This window comes from Tamandua tetradactyla, chromosome 6 (assembly GCF_023851605.1).
Source record: "Tamandua tetradactyla isolate mTamTet1 chromosome 6, mTamTet1.pri, whole genome shotgun sequence".
Taxonomy (NCBI): Eukaryota; Metazoa; Chordata; class Mammalia; order Pilosa; family Myrmecophagidae; genus Tamandua; species Tamandua tetradactyla.
This window is the reverse complement of record NC_135332.1, coordinates 51707549-51733740: the sequence shown is the minus strand read 5'-3', so window position 1 is coordinate 51733740 and position 26192 is coordinate 51707549. Positions and strand designations below refer to the sequence as shown.

Below are 26192 nucleotides of genomic sequence, written 5' to 3'. Positions count from 1 at the left end.
CCAGGCTGACAGGCCCTTCCTTCAAAGGCTGGCCCAGTCTGTGCCGCTTTATTGCCCAGCTAATGACGGTGATTAGGCCAACAGGTGCCGCCTGCCCGCCTGCCTGCCTGCCCGCCTGCTGAGGAGGGTGGTTTCCAAGCAGTTGGGTGACTCCTGCTCCCCAGGGCCGACCCCTGGACCCTCAGATGGGCTCTTGTCTACCTCCACCCCTGAGCAGGCAAGACCAGCCCAAGCTTCATCCCCTGCAGCTGCCATGTGACCTCAGCCCGCACCTGGCCCTCTCTGAGCAAGACTGAGGGGGAGGTTGGGAGGCCATGGGTGGGAGTGCATGCACCCTGTGAGGTATACCTTTTCTCCAGCCAGGCCTGAACTACAAGTACCCAAGAAAGGGAAGGTAGTAGCAGGAGGGTTCTCCTTATAGATGGGGCTAGGTTGCTCCTTTAGGGACCCACTGAATTGTGGGTAAGTCCCTGGGGGAGCCCCGCCATTCTGGGGCCGGCCCACTCCCATGGGGGCTGTTACCTGGGGCTTTGGGGGAGGGGTCCCAGGTGTGGGTCTGGGTGGGGGCTGTGATTTATGACTCTGTTTCATGAGTGAGGAATGCCAGCTTGGGGGGCCGGGGGCGGGGTAGGAGCTGCTCGCCTGCCACTCCTCGCTCTCCTGGATGTCTGGCGTGTCCTGTCAGGATCTCCTGTCCCCTGGGGACCACTCAGCAACCCCCCCAATCCATGCTTCTGCCCCCTCCCCCCCAGCTCCAGGAGGACTGAGTGAAGGCCCAGCCCAGGGGGGAGCCAGAATTAAATCCTTTCTGGTTTTCCTGCAAAAGAGCTCAGCTCCCTCTTCTTATTTGGACATGAAGATGACGGCAAATATTTCTTTCTCTCACCCTGCAGCAGGAATGAGACTACTGGAAACTTCCATCTAGATGAAGTCAAGGCTTTCAAATGGGAGTGGAAGCTTAGACACTCTACTACAGTGAGGGAGACTTAGGATAGACACAGAGATGAACTTCCAGCCAGGAAGGGATGTTGAGCACCTGGAATGGATGAGAGCTATGGCATCACCCTCCCCTCCCCCCACCTAGCCAGATAAAGGAAAACTCTGGAATTCATGGAGGAGTGAACAGGATGGGATGGGATGGGGTGGGGAATCAGAATCATTCAGAGAAAAGTCTGGCCTTGGACTTTGGAGGCCATGCCAGTATTGGGCCTGCTGCTGTAAATCTAACCTGCAGCCTTCTTGCTGCAGGCTGCCACTTTTGGTGGGCGAGGGTCCGTCTTTCTGGGCACCCAGCATGGGTCAGCCTGCCTCCCCTGGTCTGGTGGGACCGGTTTTTCCAGCCAGAGGAAGGGTCGGTGAGGAACTGGCAGGGGCAGAGGGTTTTATGTAAATGCCCAGGGAGTGCTCTGGGAACGGGGAGGCCGGTTTTCCCAAAGGCACGCAGGGACTGGCAGCTCCTAATTAGCCAGGCCTGGTGATGTCAGTGCTGCTATCCTGGGTGGCTGCGCCCACTTGGGCCGGCCTTGGCAGGGGCGCCTCACCATTACCTTCTCTCTTGGGCGGGAAGGGTGCCAAGAGGGCGCCATGCAGGGCAGAGGCCGAGCCCCTCAACCCCCACCCTGGGGCGGGAGCCAGCCCTGGAGAGCAGCGTGAAAAACCACCCCAACTCTACTGCAAAAGACTTTAATAGGCTCATATTCAAACGCTCCCCAAAACCAGGAGCGCTGGGAAGACCTCAGGAAGCTGGGCCCCTCCCAGAGGCTGTTCCCATGGCAACTGCTGGCAGACCCTCCCCCCCAGCCCACCCCAGCCCCGGGTTTCAATAAATACAGTGCAAAGAGGCCTGGTCACCCAGCTAGGGAGGCCTTTGGCCCCGGAGGGGACATGTGGTCTTGTCCAGGAACTCACCCCTATGCATGGGATGTCCACATGCACACCACCCGGTGCGTCCATCTAGGACCATGTACACACACGAACCCCCTCAGACACCCTCACACACGCACATCGTTTTAATAATGCACACGCACACACGCACACGTTTTCCTCGGACACACAGGATTACGTAGACACGCGTCTTTCTCAGTATTCAGCCCAGGGCTTAGAGTTTTGGGGTGCCCTGCCCCGGCTCGGAGAAGTGGGAACAGGGGTGGGTGACCCTGGGCTTGGCCCGGATGTACCCGGTCACGGGGGCTAGGGCCGGGGCGTGGTGGGGGTCAGGGTGGGGAGGAGCAGGCAGTGGGCCGTGGTGTTGGAGTGGGCCCAGGAGGGGAAGGAGTGCAGGTCGAATATGGTGATGCCCCAGCTGTTGATGGCCAGCGTGATGACCAGCACCCCGAGGATGTTGAGCAGGAATCCTGTGCGGGCCTGGTGAGGGGGAGAGAGCCGGTGTGACTTTGCAGGTGCTGAGCTGGGCTGGCACCCAGCCCTCTGGTGTTCAGGGGTGCTCAGGAGACGCCCCCCTGCACCCTCCACCACAGTGAATGCTCCCTGGGAAATCCTCCCTGTGGTCTAACCTGCACCACTAGGCAACACCCCCGCCCCTTGCTTTTGCCCCCAGTGGCTAACAGGGAGAGGGGAGGCTCTCGGTGAGCTCACAGGGGCTGTCTCTCTGGCCTCTTAGGGCCTGCCCCTATTCCTTGTCTGCCCTCCCTTGCAGAACCAGAAGGTGCCCTGGGTAAGGGATTGTGTCCCAACCTGCCCCACCCGCTGCCCCACGGGGCCCACTCTCAGCGCTGTGTGTGACCCCCGGGGGCTTGGAGCTGCCCTGGGGCCCAGCAAGATGGAAAGGCTGGGGAGAGGCAGGGCCGTGACGTTCAGCCCTCCTGGCCACTCACCATGTCGGACACTTTGAGGCCCCCGAAAGAGAAGACGATGGCGTTGGGTGGGGTGGCTACGGGCAGCATGAAGGCCAGGGACGCGGCCAGAGTGCAGGGCAGCATGACGTAGAGTGGGTGGAGGCAGATGGCCTGAGCCTGAAGGGGGAGCAGTGGAGCCCAATTGACCTGGGTCCCCATCCCAGAGCAGGAGGTGTGGCCCCCAATTCTCCTGCTCCCCCTCCCTGAGGGAGAATCCATCCTCACCCCCGCCCCTCCAGCTTCTGCCGGAGGGCACTGTGTGACCTGGGAAGGGCCCCTTGGCCTCACTGGAGGGGATGAGTGTGCAGCGCCACCCTGCAGGGTGTGGTGGGGGAGGGGCCCATAAAACAGATCTCAAAGGGGCTCGGGGGTGTCATCAAAGGCTGTGGGTACACACCTGGGGAGGAAGGGGCTAGGGACGCTCTGGGGAGCAATTTCACCTCGGGAATGACCAGAACAGAGACTGGGTTGGGGAGGTGGGTGAGGCCACCAGCAAGCCCCATCAGGATGCTCCAGGGGTGACGCCATCGAGGATGGAATGAGTCAGGGGCTAGAGTGCCTTGGGGCCCAAAGTAGCTCAAGAGCCTGGGGAAGGGTGTACGCTCAGAGGTCCTCTTCGGAAAGGAGAGGAGTGGCAAGGACAGGTAACTCTGCCCAGCAGGCAGAATCCCTGTGTGGGGGTGAGCAGGAGGGCTGCCTGGAGGTGGTGTGTCTGCAGGGCCAGCTCACCATGGAGGCCAGGACGGGCAGGAAGAGTGTGGTGGTGGCCACGTTGCTGGTGCATTCAGTGAAGGCGGCAACCAGGAGACAGAGGATGAAGGCGATGGCAGGGGCCGGCACATTCTGCAGTGGGGTTAGCTTGTGCCCCAGCCACAACGAAAGCCCTGAGCGCTGTGGGCCGAGGAGGGTGGTGTGTGAGAGGCTGGGCGCTCCTGGGCCCCAGAGTCGGCTGCAGAGATTCTGGGAGGGCCCTGCTCCCGCCCATACCTCTCTCCTGATAAGGCCCAGTTAGAACCAACTGGAGGGACAGATAGGTGTAGGGAGACAGGTGAAATGGTAAGTGAGGAAAGGGGACCAAGGGGGCTTCTAGGTAAAGCTGGGGTTAGGCAGGAGAACACCTTTGACCCCACTCCCTCCTGCCTTCCCGACCTCTCTCGGGAGGTCCTTGGGCAACCTTAGCCCTCTCCCTGCCCCCTCTCCTCCAGTCCAGTGGGTTGGAGCAGACTGGACCTTGCTCCTGGCAGGGAGGGACGGTGTGGGGAGGCCCCTGGGTGAGGTTGGAAGGAGCCTGATGGGATGACAGGAAGTCCACAGGGACAGGAAAGTTTTGAGGTCTCCCAGGTCCACTCTGCCCGCCCTGCTCACACCTGAAACGCCACACTGTGAGTGAGCCCCGGGGAGCTGTACAAGCTGTGCACACAGCACCCAGCATGGCACTTGGCACAGTTGGTACTCAATGAATGCTTGTTGGAAAAACTAGTCAAAGACCCAGGAGTTCCTCGCACCAATTCTTGACCTAGGGAAGCCGCTTCCTGTCTGGGCAGTAAATCAGCTCAGCCAGGACAAAGCGGTCATGGGTGGTGGTGGTGGTGGTGGGGTGGGGGTTGCAGTCTCTAGACTTTCCCACTTTTGGATGGAGGTTCTGGGGAAAGGTGTACTGGTCTCAGGAGCCAAACTGGGTGTGACCTTGGTGCCCCCTGGTGGCCGCAGCAGGCAGACTTGGATGTAGTTTGGATGCTAAAGCTATTGCTTTCTCTGTTTTTGGCTCTGAGAGTGGGAGAGGTCACTATGGCTTGTGTTTCTCCCCCACTTTCAGACTGGGCTCTAGCCTAATTCTCACTAGCTGCCACAAAGCCTCTGCCAACCGGGAAACTCCTAAGTAGGGCCATAGTTTCCCTTCTGCGGGATAGAAGGAGGGACTCCTCTGTCCCTGGGGGAGGGAGCTGGTAGGTTTCTCACCTCACTGCCCTTGGCCAAGGCAAAGCCACCACCCAGTAAGAGCACGATACTCCAGGGCATCTTCTCTTGCACTGTCTTCCAGCTGAGCAGGGCAGGAGGGGGCTTCACCTTCTGTGGATTTCCTACTCCCCAGGCAGAGGAGGAGAGGTCACTAAGAGAGAATGGGCCTGCCCTTCCTTCCACCTGGAGCCCCCGTGTGGGTCCCTATCTGAGGTTAGTGCATGCAGGAGGTGGCCTCAGTTCTGCAATATCCCGACTTTGCCCTGAGTCCCTGTGACCTTGGCAAGTCACCCCAACATCTCTGGGCTTTGTCACTCCTGCCAAGTGCAGTTGAAAATACATGGCATGCCTGAAGGCAGGGGCTGCCCAGATGACCTGGAGACCTTCCCTGCCCAGACTAGGTGCTTACCTGGGTCCTGGGTCAGCCCTGGGATCTTGGAAGGCACGATGAAGAGAATTACACTGATGAAGATGGCCACCGTCCCATCGGACACCATGCTACGGGCACCGCACAGAGGACAGGTTTAGCTGTCAGGGGTGCTCAGGCCCCAGGGTGGAGGGGTGGCAGAGAGGAGCATCCACATCCCCCTACACCACCCCCACTAACATGCCAACCCCCTTGAGAAGGTCCCACCTCCAGCGTCACCTCCCATTCCACACTGGGGGCCCTGCTCCCTTCCTTCCTTGTCCAGCTCCATGAGCCCCAGAAGCATCTCCCACTCTCCAGCAAATCTCACCTGTCCCCTTTTTCATTAGCAAAAGCCAGATTTCCCCAACCAAGCATAAAGCCTGGCTCCCGGGTGAACCAGAGCAGCACCAGGATGACAAAGAGTGTAGTGACAGCCTTTTCTGCAAAGGTCATGGGTCCCAGTAGCCTGTGCTCTGTCTGGATGAGACGGAAGGCCGCCTTCTCCTGCTCCTGCTCCTGTGCCCCAATGCCGAAGTTCTTCCGGAAGCTGCAGGCCAAGAATCAGGGATAGCTCATGAAGGGTCTGCACCATGCAAAGGGGCAGGGGGCTGGGAGTGGCCAGGATGTACAGACTGAGGTCTTCAGAGGTCACCTCAGGGTCTCTACACTAAAGCCCTGGATTCATCCCAGGTTCTGGAGGAAGAGGAGATTCTCCAAGGGTCGTGGTTCTCATTTAGCATGGGCAGGGCTGGGGCAGGGGGATCTGGGTTTCCTCATACTTGCCCTTCTTCCATCTGCCTCATTGGCTCCCTTCCCCTCCAAGGGTTTTCTTGTACTAAGCCTTCCTTTGCCCAGGGTGAGGCGGACCTAGCAGCCCATGTCTTCTGGCCCTGACTCACAGCTCACCTTCTCCAAAAGTCTTTCAGGAAATCCCCCCCATCCCACCTGCTTCTGGGTATCGTTTGCCCAGCCTGAGCTAAGAAGCACAGGAGGCAGTTACCTACTTTCTTGTGCTGCTTGTTTGACTTGTGTTGACACTTAGAGGTTTCATTTGGGTATCCCTGCTTTGCCCCTCCAAGACGAAGACCATGCTTCCCACATCTTTGAACCCTGCAAAGTGCCTGGAATGGTGCTTGCCTCATTGACAACCATTATGTCTCGTAACAGCTCCTAACCTCAGTCGAGCCTCCTTATACCTTCTCAGGCGGTTTTTTCCCCCTAAGTATGGCAACAACATTTAAAGACTTTCAATGGCTCCCCACTGCCTGTACAGGAAAGGCAAATAACAAGCACTCACATCCCCATGCCTATATCCTGTACTCATGGCAGACATCACTAATCAATCACAATACTGGATTTCAACTGAGTCCGAGAAGGGACTCACAATGATTTTCAACTCAGAATTCCAAACACCTACTACCCGGTACCCAGGATTGGAAGTAGAAATGAAACCTACCTACTACTCCTGGCCTCAAAGACAAGATCCCAGCTCCACATAGCAAATAATCTGCTTCTGCCTATTTGTTCAGCTTCATCTTCTGACATTTCATTTTGCACTTTATGCTTCAGCCACACAGAAGGGTTCCCCTGAACACATCATGTTCTTTCTTGCCTCTAGGCCTCTGCTGCCTGGAGTGTCTTTACCTATTCCTTACCTGACTGACTTCTAGTCCTGCAAGATTCAGTTTAGGCATCTTCTCCTCCAGAGACCTCTGGAGTCCCCAGGAACCTGGCCTGAACAAGCCCCTCCCTGCTCTGTATTCCCACAGCCCCTGGGCTCCCTTTTGGCATGGCCTGCACCTATTGTCACCCATCTGTGCTGGCTTGAAACTGTGTGTACCCCAGAAAGCCACTTTCTTTTTTTTTTACATGGGCAGGCACCGGGAATCGAACCTGGGTCCTTGGGCATAGCAGGCAGGCATTCTTACCTGTTGAGCCACCGTAGCCCAAGCCACTTTCTTTTAATCCTAATCCAATTTTGTGGGGGCAGATTTAGCGTGTGGGTGGGACCTTTTGATTAGGTTGTTTCTATGGAGATCTGACTCACCCAATTTTGGGTGTGACATTTTGACTAGATTATTTCAGGAAGTTGTGACCCTGCCCATTCAAGGTGGGTCTTAATTAGTTTACTGTAGTCCTTAAAAAGGCTCATCGAGAGAAAAATCTCAGAGCCGATAGAGAGAGCAGACGCCTAGACACAGACGTCTGGAGATCGAGACAGAAAATAGCCCTGGTGCTAAGCCAGTACTCGCAGAAATAGCCAGAATCTGAAGAGGAGAAATCTCCAGCTCTAGGAGATGCTAAGAGATGAACCTCGAATTTTATTCCAGAGCAGCTAAGCCACGACCCACAGATACTTTGAGAAAAAGCCACTGGAATCAGAAGCTGACAGCAACGGAACCTGGAACAAGGACCTGCAGATGCCAGCCACATACCTTTCCATGTGACAGACATCGGCCTTTCTTTGGAGTCAAGGTACCTTTATATGGATGCCTTAGTTTAGACATTTTTGTGACCTTAGAACTGTAAACTTGTAGCTTAATAATCCCCTTTATAAAAGCTAACGTATTCCTGATTATGCTTCAGACCTGCTCATATTATCGGTGTCCAGCATGGGGCCAGGTATGCAGTAGGTACTCAACAAGTGCTTTTATAACTGACCTTGTTTGGTGGGTGCTCATTAGGCACTTATCAAGGGATGGTGAAGCAACAGAGGAAGAGGACTGGCCTGGGCCTCAGAAGACACGGTTTCTGATCCCAGCAATGACAAAACTAGTTGTGTACCACGGGGCAAATCTCACTCCTCAAGCCTCAGTTTGCTCATCTGCTAAGTGGGGTAACACTGTTTGCCCAGTTGTTCCCCGGGTGGCTAGGGGCTCAAGAGGAGGACCAAGTGCACAGAGAGGCCATGAGAGCAGGAGGCCTTCTCCCTGGCTGGGGACTGTACAGTGTTCCACAGTGGCTACGTGAATCACCGTGTGGGCCCGACTGGAAGCTCCCAGAGGGGAAGGGCAGGGGCACCTGGGCTTTTCTCACCCACTCCGCCACTTACTTGAACCCCAGAAAGAGGATCTGTAGCCACAGCCAGGACAGCAGCAACAGGATGACCATGGTGGGGAAGGCAAAGCCAAACCAGGAGGCAAAGTTCACCACGTTGGCGTTGTCGGAGAAGAGCCTGAGGCAGGGTGGGATGCAGGCAGCTGGGTGACAGTGCCGAGGCAACCTTTCCAGCCTTCCCCCACTCTGGCAGGCCCCGGCCACTCACGAGTTGATCTGGCCTTGCAGCACCAGGTTGGGCGCGGTGCCCGTGAGCGTGGCGATGCCCCCGATGCTGGCCGAGTAGCACACACACAGGCTCATGCCCCGGGTGAAGCGCAGCTGCTGCTCCTTCCCACGTGCCTTGGGCTCGGAAGGAGCAGGCGGGATGGAGCTGGTCTGACCGTTATCTGGGAGCAGGGGAGAGCTCAGGCAGGGGGTGGGCCCAGGGCCAGCTCTGGGCAGTGAGGCTGGAGGTCCCTGACCATCCTGGGGCGTCTCCACACATGGCTGGGCCCCCGTTTCGGGCCTGGGAGGACCCTCCCACACTGTCTGGCCCAACCTCTCCCTTGAGGGAGGGAAACTGAGGCTCCGAGAGGGGAAGAGGATTATCTGAGCCACCCAGGGAGAATGGAGCCTGGACCCCTGGCTGCCCACCAGATCCCAGCTCTCTTCTTGCTCGGGCGCCCAACCGTCCCGGGGGACTCCTGGGAGGAGGGAGCTTTCGTTTTAAAACTGGGGAAGTCTTGGGCGACCCAGGATGAGCTGGTCACCCTGCTTTTCCCAGGGTCCGGCCTTGTCTTTCTCACCAAGTTTGGTCACCTCCTTTTGGGGACTGGTTTCCTGGAGCTCGAAGGCGGGGTTGTCGCCACCCTCCTCGACGTCCCTGCCCGCGGCCGAGTTGTGCAGCTGCTGCAGGACGGCGTGCGCGATGGGCACCATCATGGCCGTGGTGGCCGTGTTGCTGATCCACATGGACAGGAAGGCCGTGACCACCATGAAGCCCAGGATGAGCCTGGGGACGGACACGCAGTCACGCCGCAGGTCCCCGGGTCCCGCCAGGGCTGGGCGCCCGGGCCATCCCCCTCCCCCGCCCCGGGTGGTGAGTGGGGGTGCTCACAAGGCGGGCCGCACCCCGATGAAGAGGAGCACCCGGAGGGCAACGCGCTTGTGCAGGTTCCAGTGCTCGACGGTGACGGCCACCAACAACCCCCCGATGAACAGGACGTTGGTATCGTTCAGATACTCGATGCAGACCTGGTGGGCAGGCACAGCTGACAGGCGGGAAGGCCCCGGGGTCTCCCACTGCTTCCCCTGGGCTCCTGGGAGGCAGAGCCACCGACCCGCCCTTGAACTGACCTTGGTCCCCAGGGCCCTTGGAACCAATGGCAAACGGTCTTTGGATTATCCACCATTCACCGTTCACCAGGCTGCTCTCCTCTGGCCAGAGCGGTACCTTGGCCCTGATTCCACTCATGTTTCAAGCCCCACACTGGGAGGTAGATAGCTCAGGGCTGTCTCTAGAATCGAGAGCAGCGGTTCTCAAAGTGCGGGCCCCAGACCAGCAGCAGCAGCAGCTGGAACTTGTCAGAAATGAAAATGCTTAGATTCCACCCTGGACCCTACTGAAGCAGAAACCCTGGCATGAGGCCCAGGAATCTACGCTTTAACAAGCTCACCAGCCGATTCCGATGCTGGCTCCAGTTTAAGAACCACCAAGCCTGAAGAATACAAGCTCTTTCACTGGCTCTCAAGGCCTTTTGTTCCTGGGGAACCTCCCTAGCCTCAGTCTAGTCACTCCCACCTTAAATCACTCCTCGACTCCACCATGCACTCAGCACATCTAGTTGCACCTTCCTTCAGCGTCCTCCAACCTGCCCAGCAGGAGTGGACACCGTCTTCCAGGTGCCTTGGCTGTGACGAGGTTTCCTTGGCCACCAGGGTCCAAGGGCTGAGCCCTGCATCCTGTGGATGTGGGGGCAGGCGTGGGGGCTCACCTCAGAGGCGTCCATAATGCCCATTGTGGGGAACAGGACGATGGGCAGCAGGGCAGTGACTGCCAGGGGCAGAGCCTCGGTGCACCAGTAGAGAGCCAAAAGTATGATGGCGTAGGCACAGTAGCTTTCCTGCAGGTGGGGAGGGGATAGCAGAGCTGTTGGAAGGGACAGACCTGTGCCCCGGTGTCACTCTTGTTCACCGCCCCCCCCCCCCAAGAAAATAGGTAAACAGATGGGATGAGCCGGAGAAATCTACTCATTGACTGTCCAGCCCAAGGTCTCATTTCCAAATGGAAATAAAAAACAACACAAGGCTGGTAACCCTAAAGAACACCTAGGGCTTTATCTGAGAGTCTACAGAAGTTTCACGTACTAAGGTTACTTTCCAGAAACCTACAACCTCCAGATGGGTCCCCAGGCCAGATAAATCCTGAAACCCAGAGGGCCCAGCCTCACCAGAACATCAGCTAGTTCCATCTCCCTACCCCACATTTGCAGCCCTTTCCAACACGAAAAAGTTAGAATGGGCAAAGCCCAAATACCCTAAAGATTGGGAGAAAGATCAAAGGAGAAGGTGAAGTTAATAACAGAGAAGATAGGATTCAACAAGTGGATATGACTGATGAATCATTATCTCGATATTTTAGTCTCCAGTGTCTTGGAACAGCTAGAAGGAAAAACCTAAAATTGTGGAACTGTAACCCATACCAAACTCTGACGTCTGTTCTATAACTATGTGTTACGATATTCTATGAAAGTTATTGCTTTTTTGTATATATGTTATATTTCACAATAAAAAATGATAAATAACAATAACGACTCAAGGCACTCACCACATAGTCTTTTTTGTTGTTGTTTTGTTTTGTTTTAATATCTTTATTGTGAAATATAACATATATACAAAGAAAAGCAATAATTTTCAAAAGTACGTTTTAGCAATTAACAGAACAGATATCAAGGTTTGGCATGGGTTGCCATTTCACATTTTCAGGGTTTTGCTTCTAGCTGCTCCAAAACACTGGAAGCTAAAAAAAAATATCAGTATAGTGATTCAACAGTCATATGCGTTTGTTGAATCCTGTCTTCTCTGTTACAACTCCTCCTTCTCCTTTGATCCTACTCCCAGTCTATAGGGGTCTTTGGGCTCTGCCCGTTCTAACACCACATAGACTTTAACCGTGGGCCACCCAGACACTATACTGCAGCCACACCAGAGAGGCTGGAGTCTGATCTCAGGCCCCACTCAGCCCGAGGGGGAGCCGGGGGCTCAGGTGAGGAGCTGGAGGTGAGATGGGCCTGTGGACGGAGTGGGACCCGGGCAGCGTGCCTTCCTGCCTGACCCAGGCCTTCCCCGTCTCTAACACAGCCTGTCGCGTTATGTCGATTTGTTTCACTATTTAATTCATGTCCATTCTCTCTGTTAGAAGTTGAGCTTCATGAGGACAGAGTTTAGTTTTGTGGCCTCTGGATCCTTGATGCTCAGGACCCAGCAGGCTTTGGAGCAAATATTTTCTGAATGAATGAATCACTGGAAAGCTTTGGGGCAGGAAGAGTGGAATGTCTCTTTCCTAGCAATCTGGGCACAATTCCAGGGGCTGCTGCATTGCACAACTCCAGGGGCACCACTCACATTTATAGACAGTGTAACAGGTTCTCTGATTCCTGCATCGTGCAGGGAATTGTGGGGTGAAATGGAGTTGTGGTCTTGCAAATCTCTGGGGGCGAGGGGTCCCCTCTTTCCCGCAGGAAGCCCCCAGGTCCAGAGAGGCTTGACCTAAGGCAGGAATGGGGGCCAGAGAGCCCCAGACGTTAGGGGCCCACACTTCCCAAGAGAGCCTTATGTAGGGAAGAAGGGCCAAAAGGACGCCTCCAGGGGAGGCATCCAAGGGCCCCAGGAGCCAGGCACCTGCCCGTGCTTTCCTCACCAAAGGAAGGGAACACGCTCTGGGATTGGTTGGACAATGGGGCTGGGAAGAGAAGGGTGGGGCAGAAGGAACCCTCCTCCTTAGTCCCGTGGGTGGTGATGGTGGGGGGTAACCTGGAAGGAAGAGGGAGCTGTTCTTAGGAGCTTGGGATTTTCATGTATGTTGGCTGGGAGGTGGCTGTGGTGGTCCTACCTTACAGGTGAACTCTAGTGGGTGAGTGGCTTGCTCCTAGTCACAGAACTAGGGAGTGGCAGAGCTGAGATGTGACTCCAGGCGAGGTGGTTGTATTGCACACCCCCAAGGACTACCCAAGAGCATTCACCTTGCAGCCTACGTAAATGGTCCCCCCAGAGTTGAGCAGTAAACAGCTTTCACAGCTGCACTCGGCGATGCCTGGGAGCTCAGTCTCCCTTTCCTTCTAAGAAACCTACAGCACTTCTCCCCACCCTGGGCATGAACTCATCAGCCCCAGGGGCAGGGTCACCTTTACCCTGGTACAGAGACCCACCCTCAACCCCGTGCAGGAGGCTGATTCTGCTGAGGCTGGTGTTTCTGCACTCAGTTCCCCACCTGCAAGGATTTAAAGGCCATTTCCTCATCCTCCCCAGCCCTCCCTTTGGGCTAAGGGCAGGCTGGCCCGTCTGGACCCTGGTGTCTCCCACACCACCCACCCAGAGACGAGGGGGCGTGGTGGCTGGGTGGACTGTTGCTCTGCTGATTCAAGAAGAAAGTTCTGCCAATACCAACAGCAGAAGCGTCCTGAGTATTGGGTTCTGTGTGCTTCAAATGTTTTCTTATTGGGTTTAGCTGCTCTATGAAGTAATGACTATTGTCCCTTTTTCACAGGTAAAGAAATAAAGGGGCAAATAAATTCATAAATGTCTCAAGGTCACACAGTGGGAAGCAGGGAAGACAGGCCACCTGGGTTTTTTTTTTTCTTTTGGTGCATGGATTAGGAATTGAACCCAGGTCTTCCATATAGCAGGTAAGCATTGCCCCACACTTCCTACTTCTTGAGCCCCCACCGTGACCCTCTACCCTGAACTCCATCCTTCTCACCAGCCTCAGTCTCCAACATTTAACCCTTCTCGGTTCCACTGACCTTGCATTTCAGGGGTATTCTCTAGGTTCAGACTTCCTGTGACTAGTTGGAGAAATGAGCTGGCACCCTGAATCCAAACAGAACCAGCTTCCCCCGGGGCCAGCCTCTTCCTATTGTCTGGCTCCCAGCAAGTTCCTTCACTTTCCACACCCTCTTTCCAGACACCAAAGGGAGCTCTTAGTAGTCAAACCTGCCCCTGTGAGCTCTAGTGGGTCGAATCAATAGCTCCCTCACCCCATTACAACTTCTCCTGGGTTATTCTCCCTGTTTGTCCATCTGTTTCTGAGTCAGAACCCAAAACCTGTCTCAAAGGTCCACCCAGAAGCCATCTCTGGTCCTGGTGGCTTTGTCACCCAACAAAGGCAGTGGATTCTTTCGCCCATGTGCTCAAATGACCAATTCCTGAGATACCTGGGTTTCAAAGAGAGAAAAAGGGTACTGCTTGGTGTGAAGCAGGAGACCAGATGGCCCAGCCGCCCCACATCTGTCTCCCAGAGTTTAGGGGGTTTAAGGTTTTTTAATGGATTCTAACGAGGGGAGATGTCATTACAATTTCAAATAATCCAATCTCAGCAGAAAGGGAGATAGAGGTATAATTTCAATAGTGAAGAATGGAAGCAGAAAGGAGGGGAGGCAGCATGATCTTTTCAATGCAAAGGCCTGGGTCTAGTTAACGCCTACTCAAGTACCTCATTACTGCTAGGGCTTTTGTCCTTACAAGTTACTTTAAGAAGAAGACCAGATAAAGGGAATAACTGCTCTTCTCATCACAGAGACCCAAGATAAGGGTTTCGGCAATTATTTCAGATACCAGGGCAGCTGGATTATAGTTCAGGGATTTCAGGTATTTTCTCTTTCTACTAGTACAGACCAGAAATGAAACAAGAATTATTTACATAATGATTCAATAATCATAATCATTCGCGACACCTTAATTCCTCGGTGCAGCTTTGGCCCTGTGTCCCCATCCCAGCCTCTGGGCTGAATGTCCAGCTGTAGCGCCAAATCACTGATCTGCTTTTCCTGGGTCATGGGGTTCTTAACTGGGGTATGAAATTCCAACAATCCATAAAGTTGGAGAGGAAAACGATTTCATGTTTTCACTAACATCCAAGTTGACGGGCATAAGCCACAAAACCATCGGATTGTTGATGGCATGAAGGTGATTTTGCCACCAGTAAAATTCGCAGACATTTGATTGCAGGTATCAGATAACAGATACCTCCACAGATCAGTCATTGCAGTTATCTCAAAGTACATCTTAAAATATTGCTCACATACATCATTATTTCAAAATTTTGGTAGGTAATTATTATACCACCACTAGACCTTGCTATTGAATGCATTAATAAAGAAGTATATATATTTCTGAATTGCAAATTGTTGGTGTTTTTTTTTCATATTTTGATAGCTGTATCTCAAAACAATTGATTTCCTCTGTAATCCTTCGCATTTTATTTTGCACATTTAAAAGGAATTATTGTGAGAAGGGTGCATGGTTTTCACCAGATTGCCAAAGGTGTCCATGACAACACAAAAGTGGATTAGAAAAGAAAAAAAAAAGGATTAGAATCCATCCCTGCCTCCAGGTGAAGGGAAATAAAATATTTATCCAGTACCAACCTCTATGGCTTCCCTGAATCACCATGGGGATTTTCTAAATTTCCAGGCCTGAGCCCCACTGTGGACTTAAGACTCTGACTTGGAGCAGGGGTCTCTGCAAACCTGGGTGAAGCTGGCATGAGGCAGGGTGGAGAACTAACAGTGGTAGGGCAGCCTGGTGGACTTTTTGCAGACCTTATCTCTCATTTCATGCCCTCAGCATCTCCATGAGGCATGAGATCTCATCCTCTCCATCTAGAAGTGAGGAAACTGAGACTCAGGACGATCTAGGAGCATTGCCTTATAGGCATTTGTTGGTTGAAGTTTGAGGATCTGGGTTCAAGGCTGGGGAGCTGGCTGAATTCTGAAGGGCTCCCCGCAGTGAGATCCCAGCCCCTGGGCCACCTCCTGAGGGGGAGGATCTTTTCTTCTTGGCCCCACAGTGTGTCTGATGCCACGGTCAGGATTCCCAGCACTGGAAGTGGGGACTTGAGGGTGCACACTGCCTGGCCAGGTCCAGCTCAGGAGGAAGGCAGGGACTGCGCTATCCTCCCAGGTCACCCTAGACCCCTCTTGCAGCCCCAGCTCTATGGAACTTAGGCATGAGACTGAACTGGCTTAGACCCTGGACACCAGTGGCTCCCCAGGACTGCTAAGCTGCACAGCTCTCGGGGTCCCATTCACAAATGCAGCTGTGCAAGGCATAGCTTGCCTCACTGTCTGCAGGGGTCCCTCCTGGAGCCCTGAAAGCAGCTGGGCGGTGTTTCCTCTTGGTGACTAATGCTCTTCTTTCTGCCTCTGTCACCGCCGTCCCATTCCCCAGGCCAGAAGGCTAGTGTTCCCCATCTCTGTTCCTTGGCCGTGGCACCACTCTTCTCTCAGTGTCTGTGTACGGGCTCTGCCCCAGCCACGCTAGCCTTCTCCCATTTCCTTAAACACTCAGCCTTCCCTCCAGCCTCAAGGCCTGCACAATAATTCCCTCTCTGGACTGTTCTTTCCTCCCCACTTTGCCCAGCTGATGCCTACTCATTCCTGAGATCTCAGATCAAATGTTCCTTCTTCAGGGAAGTCTCTGTAGCTCCCAGGCTTGGGCAAATTCCCCTTCCCCATTTTTCATGTACTCTGTACTTCTGCACAATATTCCTCATGGTTTATAACTAAACACTTAGTTTTATTAACTTAGTGCATAGCAATCTTTGTCATTAGAACATATTCTCCAGGGAGCGGGGTCTGACTCTTGTTTCTACTCACTATTTTGTTCCAGGTCCGAGCAGGGTGCCTGGCACCTACACAGAGTTGACACTCGAATAAATGAATGAATGAATGACTGTTAGGCATTAGGAATATTGAAAGGAGTCAGGCCCAGCCCTGGTGCTCAGGGAGTAGGGTCATGGCTGGGCCAGCTGCCCTGCAAAGTGGGCAGAGGACAGAACAGCTGAGCTTCCAAACCCAAGGCTGTCAGTTTGCTTCCTCTGTAATGGGACAGCACAGGTCAGGGGTCAGAACACCTGAGTTCCCAGACCCTGGCCTTACTGCTGTGTGTGCTTGGGCAAATAGCTTCACCTCTCTCAGCTTTGTTTTTGGTAAGCAATACTGAGCATTTCCAGCTGTGTACACTCATCTCCTTTATGCAGTTTCCTTATCTACAAATTGGGAATAAGTGGAACAAACCTCCCCCTTGCTGGGTGTTGTAAGGATGAAGATGTGACTATGCAGGTATAAGCTATATAGGACGGTACCTTGTGAAGCAAGAGGCAGGGTTGGCACCGGTAGGTAAATGTGCCCTTGGGCTGCTGGGGAGTCGGGGTGGAGGCATGGGGCAGAAACGGAGATGAGGGTTCCAGGGACTCCAAGGCAGACTCTGAACCCTGGGTGTGTGGAGGGTGTGGGACCTGCGAGTACAATGGCCTTTACCCATTACTGGCACAACACAGCCTGCGGGGGCTGTGTGGGGGCAGCCACAAATCTGCCCACAGCCTCAGAGATGCCACTGCTTATTCCTCCCGGCTAGTGAAGGTTAACCAAGGGGTGGGGATGGGCTGGCACAGCGGGCCACTCCCATTGCCTTACTGCCCCTGGCACGTGGGGACGCTGCTGGCAGTGAGCACACCCTCCCAGGTCTGGGGAGTGAGGCAGAGCACCAGGTGGCAGCCTGTCATGCACCCTTGCAAAGGACTGAGCAGAAGAGTGGAAGGCCAGAGACAAGGGGCTCCTTCTAGGACTCTCTGTCTGAGCTGGAGAAGGTTTTCAGAGAGGGGATGCTTGAGTTGGTGCTACAGAGATAAGTAGAAGCTCAGTGGTTGGGCTAAAGGAGCGAGGTAAGGGAGTAAGCACAGAGGAAACAGAATGAGGCATAAAAGATCAAGGTGCATTGGGGAAGGGGCATGTGCTCCAAAAGAGACTTGTCTGCCCCAGAAAGGGATCAACGACTTTATCCAGAAGATGGCAGTAGGAGCTAGAAAGCCCTTGAAGGTTAAGCAGACAGAGTGACATGGTCAGGTAACTCTGATGCCATCATAAGTGATTTAACAAAATATGCACACAAATGTTTGTATATACTTAGAAAAGTCTCTGGACCAGGTTCTTAGGATTCTGCTAAGAGCAGCCTGGTGAAGCCTTCCAACCCCTTCTCAGAGTAATGTTTTTAAATGCATTAAATAAAATACATAGGACTCTAAAGGAAACCAATTATATTGAGATACAGTTATTAAAACATGAAAAATATGTGGTAAGATAGTGAAATACGTCTCTTTTTCGAACTAATTAGACCTACAACAGGCTAATGACGACTGCGATTTCAAAGTCATGATGAATGCAAAGGATATTTCAAGATACTTGCAACACCTCTGATGTGTGAAAGTAGCTCTGATTTCCACTGGTGGTGAAGTCACAGGAATCACCAATACTTGACTGTTGTGGTCTGTTGTCTACATTCATAATGGGTGGAGGCCCAGAGACCACAGGAGGCTATGCTGGAATGTCCACAAGGTAGCAGAGATGGGGAAAAGAGGGTGGACTCCAGAGACATTAGGAGGTGGAAGAGATAGGGTTCGGGTGGTGAGGTGGGTATAAGGTGGGAAGAGAAAGAAAGATGAGTCAAAGCTGACACCCTGGTCGTATGTGCACAGCAGTGGCCGTCCCTGAGCTGAGACCACCAGGACAGCTCCAGACTGAAGGGGGTTGGGGAAGGAGGTACAGAGTGGGCTGGGGGAGGTTGTCTTTTCCAGGAGTACCAGACCCATGCCAGATGCCCAAAACCTTTGAGAACCTGAATGTACAAATGGACAATGGCCAAGTCATCGACAACAGCAGGGGACCCACGAACTCTACAGCAACTAGTCCAGGAAGCCAAACCACAACTTGCACAGCCATCACCTCCAGTCAGGTTTTGGTCAATAACTGCCAACTTCCCTAATTTTTGCCTCCACATCCAACTCAGAATCAACCAGAGAAAGCCAAAGATGCTCCCCTAACCAATCCTATAGGCTGCCCCTCTTCTAGTTAACCCCCCTCATGTACCCCCTGCCGAGAATCTCCAATCAGAGCAAAGCTGAAACCTTCCTGGGTTTTCATTCTGAAGCTTTCCCACTGCCCTGCCCGCCCTCTGGTTTTGGCCAAATGCAAGTGATGGTGATGCCTCCCTGCCTAGAGCCAGTTCTGGGTAAACAGCCTCTGCTTGTTCTCCTTGAAGGGGGCTTCCGCGTCTGCGCTTTTATGTGAAGGACTTGGTTGCATCATCTTCTGCTTAAGAGGCCGAAAAGGAGACAAAGGGTTTCTGAAAACCACAAAGGTGGGGGGAGGGTTTCCTGATATTACGGTGACTGAATGGGGCAGTCTCAGCCCTCAGCTCTTCACAAGCCTCGCCACAGCCCTAGGCCTCGCTGCCTGATTACATCAGGGAAACCTGACTGGTGAAGATTCTACCCTGATTTCCCATTCCTGACCTTTGCCTCTGCAGTGCTGATAAGCAGGGCTTGATTTGGTCATCTAGGGGACAAAATTCAAATTTAGGAAATTTCTCTCTATTCTAGGAATCCCGCCTGCCTTTGAGGCTGGGACCTTCTAATCCTACTCCCAGAAGCCAGAAAACCTGTTTCATAGAGGGGAACATCTGAAGCCCCCTTGAAGACACTGCCCCTTGGGACCAAGCTGCTGGGGAAAGAAGCCAGTGCCCGAGGCCAGTTTCTTTCTTCCAGGTACCCAGGCAAAAGGGGACCAGGGTTTACTGAACCCCAGGCTGTCAGGCACTCGGCATCCATTTCATCCACACAACCGAGGCTTGGAGAGGTTGGCTTCGGCCGCCCAGAACTTACATGCTCTGGAATGGATTTGCACTCAAATCCACCTGACTCCAAAACCCATGTTTTGTTTACTGGACTCTGCCTTCTCGACCGAGAGCCAGGACATCTCGAAAGATAGAGGAAGCTCCCAGAACCGAAGTCCAAATTCCAAGTCTGCAGAGAAACCCCCTCTGTCATTGTGCTCGGGAATGGCTTTTGCATTATGGGCCCTTTAGATGCACAAATTTAACACACACACACACACACTCTCTCTCTCTCTCTTACTGTTCTTGTATTTAGGAGTGGAGGTGATTCAGATTAGGAAATTTCACCTTCTGTTCTCACTGTGAATAGATTGTAGATATCAGCCAAGCTGTGTCCCGGCACCACTGGAGAATGTTTTCCAGATGGTTCTGTTGAGGCCTGCGAGGCATTTGCATTTTTTACTCCAATTTACCAGCTATTTGACCTCCAAGCGAGTCATTTAATAATCTTTGAACCTCAGTTGCTTCATCTATCCGATGGGAGTAGCTACCTCCCAACCTCGTCATGAGGACAGGTGAGCTTTAAAACCTCAATCAGATCAGATCACTTTTCTGCTTAAAACCATCCAATGCCCTCAGTTGTTCTTACCACAGAATTCCCAGCCCTTCCCGTGGCCTGGTGGCTGATGCTGTCTGACCTTTTCCCTCCTCTCCGAACTTGGCTTAAACTCTCTTCTCACAACACCGGGAGCCACACCGTTTTGTGTTTCCCTCTCCCTCGCTAATCAGGCTCACCCCAGCCTTGGCGCTTGCTCAGCTTTCTGCTGTGCTTGGCTGCCTCCCACTTGTCATTCAGATCCCAGGGTAAACATCGCCTCCCCAGGAAGCCTTCCCTGACCACCCCACAAGAGCAGCCCCTCCCCAAGCCAGAGTCACCTCCCACCTACTGCAAGCTCCACGACAGCACGGGTGACGGTTTTTTTCTCCCCTGAATTCTAATTCCCCAACCTAAACAGCACCTGACACACAGTAGGTGTCCATTAATCAGTGAATGAATGAATGAATGAATGTTTTCTGGAACACAGATGGGGATGGTGCCTCTTTGATGTCTGCTGCAGAGTGCGGGAAACAATGACAAGACATCGGGTCCCTAGCCTCCACTCCTCCAACACAGCTTCCTATTTCCAACCCCTATGCCCCAGCAGTCCCATTCCCTCTGCCTGCCCTCTGGTGGTGCCTCACTATTGAAAACTCACCCAGCCTTCAAATACCACCTCTTCCTGATTCTCCTTTGATTCAGTTGGGAGCATCTGCCCCCTCCTCTGGCTGTGGCAAAAATACGTCTTTTTCTCTAGACTGTAAGCATTGTGAGAACAGAACATCTGTATTCCTTTTCTGTTACTCCGGGTACAGAGTTAGAGCTTGGCAGATATCCCTAACTGAAGGATTTGTTAACGGATTGATTGGTGGGTGGCTGGCTGTGAGGGTGGGTGGCATAAGAGGTGGGTGACATAGGATACCACCCTGCCTCCCTGGGTAGCCATAGGCAGAGATGTCAAGATCTGGGTTCCAGCCCAGAGTTTGCCTTTTTCTAGCTAGGACTTTTGGCTAGTTACTTCACCATTCTGAGCCTTGGTTTGCATGCTGTAAAATGGACATAGTAGTAACCTCACAATAACTCAGGTTATCATGAGAAATAAATGAACTAATGCTTGGAAATGCTTGGCACAAAGTCTGGCACATAATAAATATTCAATAAATGGCAACGATTATTATTTTGGAGGGCTCCTCCCTCCTCCTTCTGGAGCTCCCTGGAGAGAGCAGACTCAGCAGGAATTCAGGGCAGAAATTCAAGACAGGGCCTTCTTTGTCCACATTCATTCATTCATTCATTTATTCAACAAGTTTTTGTTTGTTGGTTTTTTGCGCACTTGCTATGTGCCAGACACTGGGGATACTGCATGGAATAAGACAAAATCCCTGCCCTCATGAAGCCTATATTCTAGGGAAGAGAATGATAGAACAGAAAATCATAACTATGTAATTTTAGGTAGTGACAGCCCTATAAATAAAATAGAGTTATGCCACAGAGAGTGACTATGGGTGGTCAGAGGTTTTCTGAGGAGGTAGATTTGAGTGGAACCTAAGGATGGAGAAGGAGGCATCTGGGAGAAGATTCCAGGTAGGGGGATGAGCAATTTTAGGAGCAAAAAGGAGGCTGGTGGGGAGAAGAGTGAACAAAAGGCAGGAAGTGAACAAAAGGGGATACGGAATGGAGTCTGAGGGGGCTTGGGACCACTCTAAGAGGTTTGGATTTGATTTTTCCTTTGATGGGAGGCCAATGTGGGATTTCAGCAGGGAAGTCACGTGATCTTATCTGTGTTTTGAAAAGACCATCCTGGCTGTGAATGGAGAATGGACTGGGGAGAGCTGGCGGTGCAGCAGGGAGATGGCGAAGGCAGGGAGATGACGAGGAGCGAGCTGAGGGCCGGCTGCGGCTCCACGGTAGGGTGGAGGCGGTGGAGGCGGTGGAGGCGGTGGAGTGATTCCACGGAGGGCATATTTTGGATATAGAAGAATAGAACCTGCTGAAACATGTGGAAATGAAGGAAAGAGAGGGATCAAGAATGACTCGGAGCACAACTTGATAGAAGACTGAACCATTTCTCGTTGAGTTAGAGGGTGGGAAGAGCCAATGGGGAAAGATGGGGAACCAAGGTTTTATTTTGGGCTTATAAAAGTGTATGTTCTGTACAAATCAAAAGTTCAAGGGAGTAACAGAAGTTAATTGGATAATACAAGTTTATAGCTTCAGGATGGGGTTGCACGTTGGAGAACTGTCAGTGTAGAGATGCTTTGTAAATCCACAGGATGGGATGAGAGCATGAGGTGGAGAGCATGGACTGGGGGGCAGAATGGACTCAGGAAAACCCCAACATGCAGACCCAGGTGGAAGACGAGCCAGGACAGGCAGCTGTGGCAGGAGGAACACCAGGGGAAGAGGTGCCTGAAGCCAAGAGAAGACTGCATTGCAAAGAGGAGGGGATCAGCTGGGACAGGCGCTGAGGGGCTGAAGAGGGTGGCCACAGACTATGGGTTTGGTAACATGGAAGATGCTGAAGACGAGACCTCCCTCAATGGTGTCTCGGGGACCTAGAGACAACAGTGCAGCGTAGACAATGTCTTTGGGGTCTTCCATCACAGAAGGGGGCAGAGAAAAGAGGCACCATCCGAAGGAGGATGTGGGATCGAGGGAGGGTTGGTTTTGTTTAAAACAGGAGCTTGTTTGCATGCTGATGGAAAAAATTGATGATGCGGGAGAGAGAGAGGATAATTACAGGAGCAAAGTCCTTGAGGGAGGTTTGGTAATCTGGGCCCCAGTGGAGGGGTTGACCTCCCATAGTTAGGACCAGCGGGCGTCCAAGTTAGGACAGGGGAGGCAGCGTGTGGGGACCGGATCTGGGGGAGGGCAGGCAGGGGCCCCTGACACATAGCGCTCGCTCTGGGAGGCCTGGCTTCTAGGACAGAGTCTGCCTTGGGTTTTCTTATGCGACCTTGGAAAAGTTACTGACTCTTGCTGGGCTGTGCTTTGCTGAGTAGGTAAAACAGGAATCATGGCCTCAGCCTGGCTTCCATCCTGGGGTTAACACACTTGCCCTGGCCTGGCCCAAAACCCATCTGATGGGTCCTCAGCGCTGAGATGCCACCAGCTTTGGTCTGAGACAAGACTCATGTCACTCGCAGGGAGTCATGGACCAAGGGCCTGTGCACCCCACCCACCCACCCCCATTTCCTCACCCTTTTGGGACACCATGAACAAAAAGCCTGCTTCAATTTCCCCACCTGTGACAAAAAGACTCAAATGGTCTAATGGGCTGTTTAGGGAGTGCAGGGTGAGGCCGATGTCAGGATTTTGATTCAGCTTCCAGGAGGCAGCTGGATGAAGAGGTGACAGCAGAGGCTTTGCAGACCCCAGCCCTGACACTTCCCGGCTGGATGACTTGCCCGAGGCAGTTTTACCGTGAGCCATGAGCTTCAAGGCCTTGTACCCGGATGGACCCTTCCCAAAGCTCCAAGGTAATTTTAGATTCATATTTTGTATTCTTTTTCTTACAGAAGAGCCACCTCAAATAATATAATATCCAAACTCCAGGAAACTAGGATCTGACGCTGACCCTTGGGTAAGTGGCTTAACCTCAGTTTCCCATCAATGAAATGGGACAGTCAACTCACCTCCTAGACGGAGGAGAGGGTTACCAGGTGCCTGGCGCAGAGCGTGTGGTGGAGGCTCAAATGAATGGAAGTGGTAGTTTTAATTCCTGCTGCTGGCGGTGTAGGAGGTTGTGCTGCCTGGCTGTGCCCAGCTCCCCCTCCATTCAGGGCAGAGTCTCTATAGGTACCCACTCTGCAGAGGTCCCCCCCTCCTCAGCAGGCTTCACTTTGGGGATCAGATGTGAGCTCCTTCCTTTTCTGTTTACACTGTTCAAGGCATACGGTGCCTGAGGTCAGCTTCTTCCTAGTCCCCTTTCCAAGCCCTATACCCCTGGGTCTCCCCCAGCCCCACAGCCAATCCTTCCATCCCTCACTGAGCCCAGGCCCATGGTTTTATACAGTATACAGTAGGCAGCTCAACTCCCATCTGCCCTCTCCTGCACCTCCTTTATGGATCTGGGCCCTCTGTTCTTCCAAAACAGTAGATTTCAAGTGCACCTAAGCAATTCGTATTGACATCCAATGGTGGGTGCCAAGCAAAAGCCCTCTTTGACCTCTTAACCCTTAGCCTTCAAGAGGACCCAGAGGTTAACACCTCCTTGCAGCGTAGCTGGGAGGAGCGAGAGGAGATTACAGCTGAGTCCCAGTGATACCCGACCCTGGCTCCAAACCATCCCCTCCCTTGCCCTCGGGAATTTAAACGCGAGTCCTTACCTTGGTGGCGACTAAGATGGGCAGAGGCAGCAGGACAATGGGCAGGAGTAACACAAACAGGTACAAGCGATAGGCCCAAAGGCCCTGCCAGCAGGTGGCCATGGTGGGGTCACCCTAGGCTGCTGTCACCAGTGGCCAGAGGCAGGAGACAGGGAAGGAGAGGGGCTGGGCGGCGGTTGGCCCAGAGGCAGGCAGGCGAGAGGCTTATATAAAGCAGTTGAGTGTTAACCATTGACCCACCCTGGTAATCAGAGTGTTTTTGGAGTCCAGGAGGTGAGAGTAAGGAGGAGGGAACTGTAGGAGGTGTAAAGATCAGGAAGACTATGCCAAGAGAGGGAGGAGGAAGAGATCAAGGCATAGAAGCTTCCTGTTCTTTCAAGAAGTTAGGCCCAGAGTTAACTCCTTCTGCTCACCAAGTCTGCTAAAGCGCCCTGCTGGAGGCATAGGGGAAGGAAGGGCGTCCAGGGAGCCTCACAGCCCTTTTATTCTCCAGAGATCAGATTCTCAGCTGAGCAGTTTATAAAGGGCTGAGTGGGGTGGCTCCGCCTCCAGAAATGCCCTGCCCTCTAAGGGCCTCCTTCTAAGATTGAGGGTGGCCATGGCCTGGAGCAGGACCTTCCCCCTCTTCCTGGAGCCAAGGAAACCAAACTCACCAGTCCAGGTTCTATCCCTTGCTCACCAGGTGACATGGATCCAGTGACTTAACCTCTCAGCCTCTTCCTCATTCCGCAGCAGCACCTTCCATTTTGATGCTCAAATTAGACAATTCTGGTATGCTGAGTGATGTGATAGTCAGACAAAAGGCAGAAGTTCATTTCTTTCAGGTTCTTCCTGCCCTGCTCTGCCTGTTTCCATCCCAAACTGCCATGGAAGACCAGCAAAGATCATCTCATATTTTGGAAACCCTCCATCTTCTCATCTATCCATCCAGCCACAGAATAAGTGCTTGGCGTCAATCATGGGTCAGCCCTGTCTCAGGGCTAAGGACACAGTGATGAAAATGTTTCTGCTGCTAACTGCTAACATTTGTTCAGCACTTAGTCCAAGAGAGTTAGTGCACCACTTGATTTACTTTGTCAGTCACACTGAGAGTGGGGGCTTACTATTCCACTTAACAGATGGGGAAACTGAGGCCTGAGGGCACAAGAGCCAGCCCAAATCAAATATGCTTTAAGAGCACCCTGAGGGAGGACCAAATCAGTGTGGGAGCTCTGGATGGAAGGAGAGCAGAGGGAGCACCAAGGAAGGATTCCTAGAAAAGGTGACATCCGGGTTAAAGCTTGAAAGTTGAGTCTAATTTGGTCATGAGGTGTGGGGGATGGATTGCAAGCAGAGGGAAGAGTGAACTAAGGCCCAGATGGTGGTGTATTGGTATGGCTGTGTGTAGGGTGGGGGCTGGTTTGGAATTGCCAGCTGTCTATCTGGCCAGAGCCCCTCTCTCTTGGAATCCTCATCCATCCTCATCCCACACTGTGTACATTAGGTGCTCAATCCACAGCTCTGATGATTGTCAGAGCGTGGTGATCGCTGAGTGCCAGGATAAGAGGGTGGGATGTCAGGGAGAATGTTTCGGGCAGTGAACACAGCCCCGGCCAAGGTGCAGGAGTTTAGAGAACAGCAGGTTCTGTGTGGTTGGGATGTGGGTTAGTTGGGGGCAGGATCAAGAGCTGAGGGCCACGTTTCCAGGGTGTACAACAGTGTGGCCTGTAGTGTTATGCCACCAACACAGTCCTGGAGACAGTGGGGCCTGTGTGAGAGACCTCCCTCTCCATGGAGGGATGGTCATAGAGACATGGATGAATCTGGGTCTCGGGGCTCCTGGGGCCAGCCACGCTGGGTGGTACAGGACAGACAGGCCACTCCCCTGACCCGTTCTGGCCATGACTCCTCCATTCCCATGCAGCCAACCTGCCATCTGCCCAGGGCACCGAAAGGAAGAGACAAAGGGCTTCAGAAACCCAGGACAATACTCTGATTCTGTCTTGCCTTAAAGGAGGCCTCTGACATGGCCAGAGGCTCTGGGGGAGCCACCAGGGGAGCAGGGCTGGGCCTTACCCCAGAGTGCAAACATCCATTATATGTATGATCTGCACTCCAGCTCCCCTCAATTTCCACAT

General features: G+C 53.1%; 1 protein-coding gene across 1 annotated transcript; it reads right to left on the bottom strand.

The window, feature by feature from the left end:
- Positions 1-1677: 1677 nt before the first annotated feature.
- SLC13A2 (solute carrier family 13 member 2) lies at positions 1678-24569 on the bottom strand. The gene is made up of 12 exons (XM_077165296.1): positions 24076-24569; positions 10257-10385; positions 9380-9516; positions 9069-9274; positions 8489-8669; positions 8276-8398; positions 5552-5770; positions 5224-5312; positions 4815-4936; positions 3585-3746; positions 2835-2972; positions 1678-2364 (listed from the first exon to the last, which is right to left on the bottom strand). The coding sequence occupies exons 1-12, from the start codon at positions 24175-24177 to the stop codon at positions 2191-2193; spliced, it is 1782 nt and encodes a 593-aa protein (XP_077021411.1). The 5' UTR covers positions 24178-24569; the 3' UTR covers positions 1678-2190.
- Positions 24570-26192: the final 1623 nt, after the last annotated feature.

Excerpts from the sequence above, each read along its gene's own strand:
- SLC13A2 (XM_077165296.1), bottom strand. The coding sequence starts at position 24,177 with ATGGCCACCTGCTGGCAGGGCCTTTGGGCCTATCGCTTGTACCTGTTT. Across the intron at positions 9,275-9,379 it reads ATCGGGGTGCGGCCCGCCTT|GCTCATCCTGGGCTTCATGG; the intron begins GTGAGCACCCCC and ends GTCCGTCCCCAG. Across the intron at positions 2,973-3,584 it reads TGCCCGTCCTGGCCTCCATG|GCTCAGGCCATCTGCCTCCA; the intron begins GTGAGCTGGCCC and ends CTCCCCCTTCAG.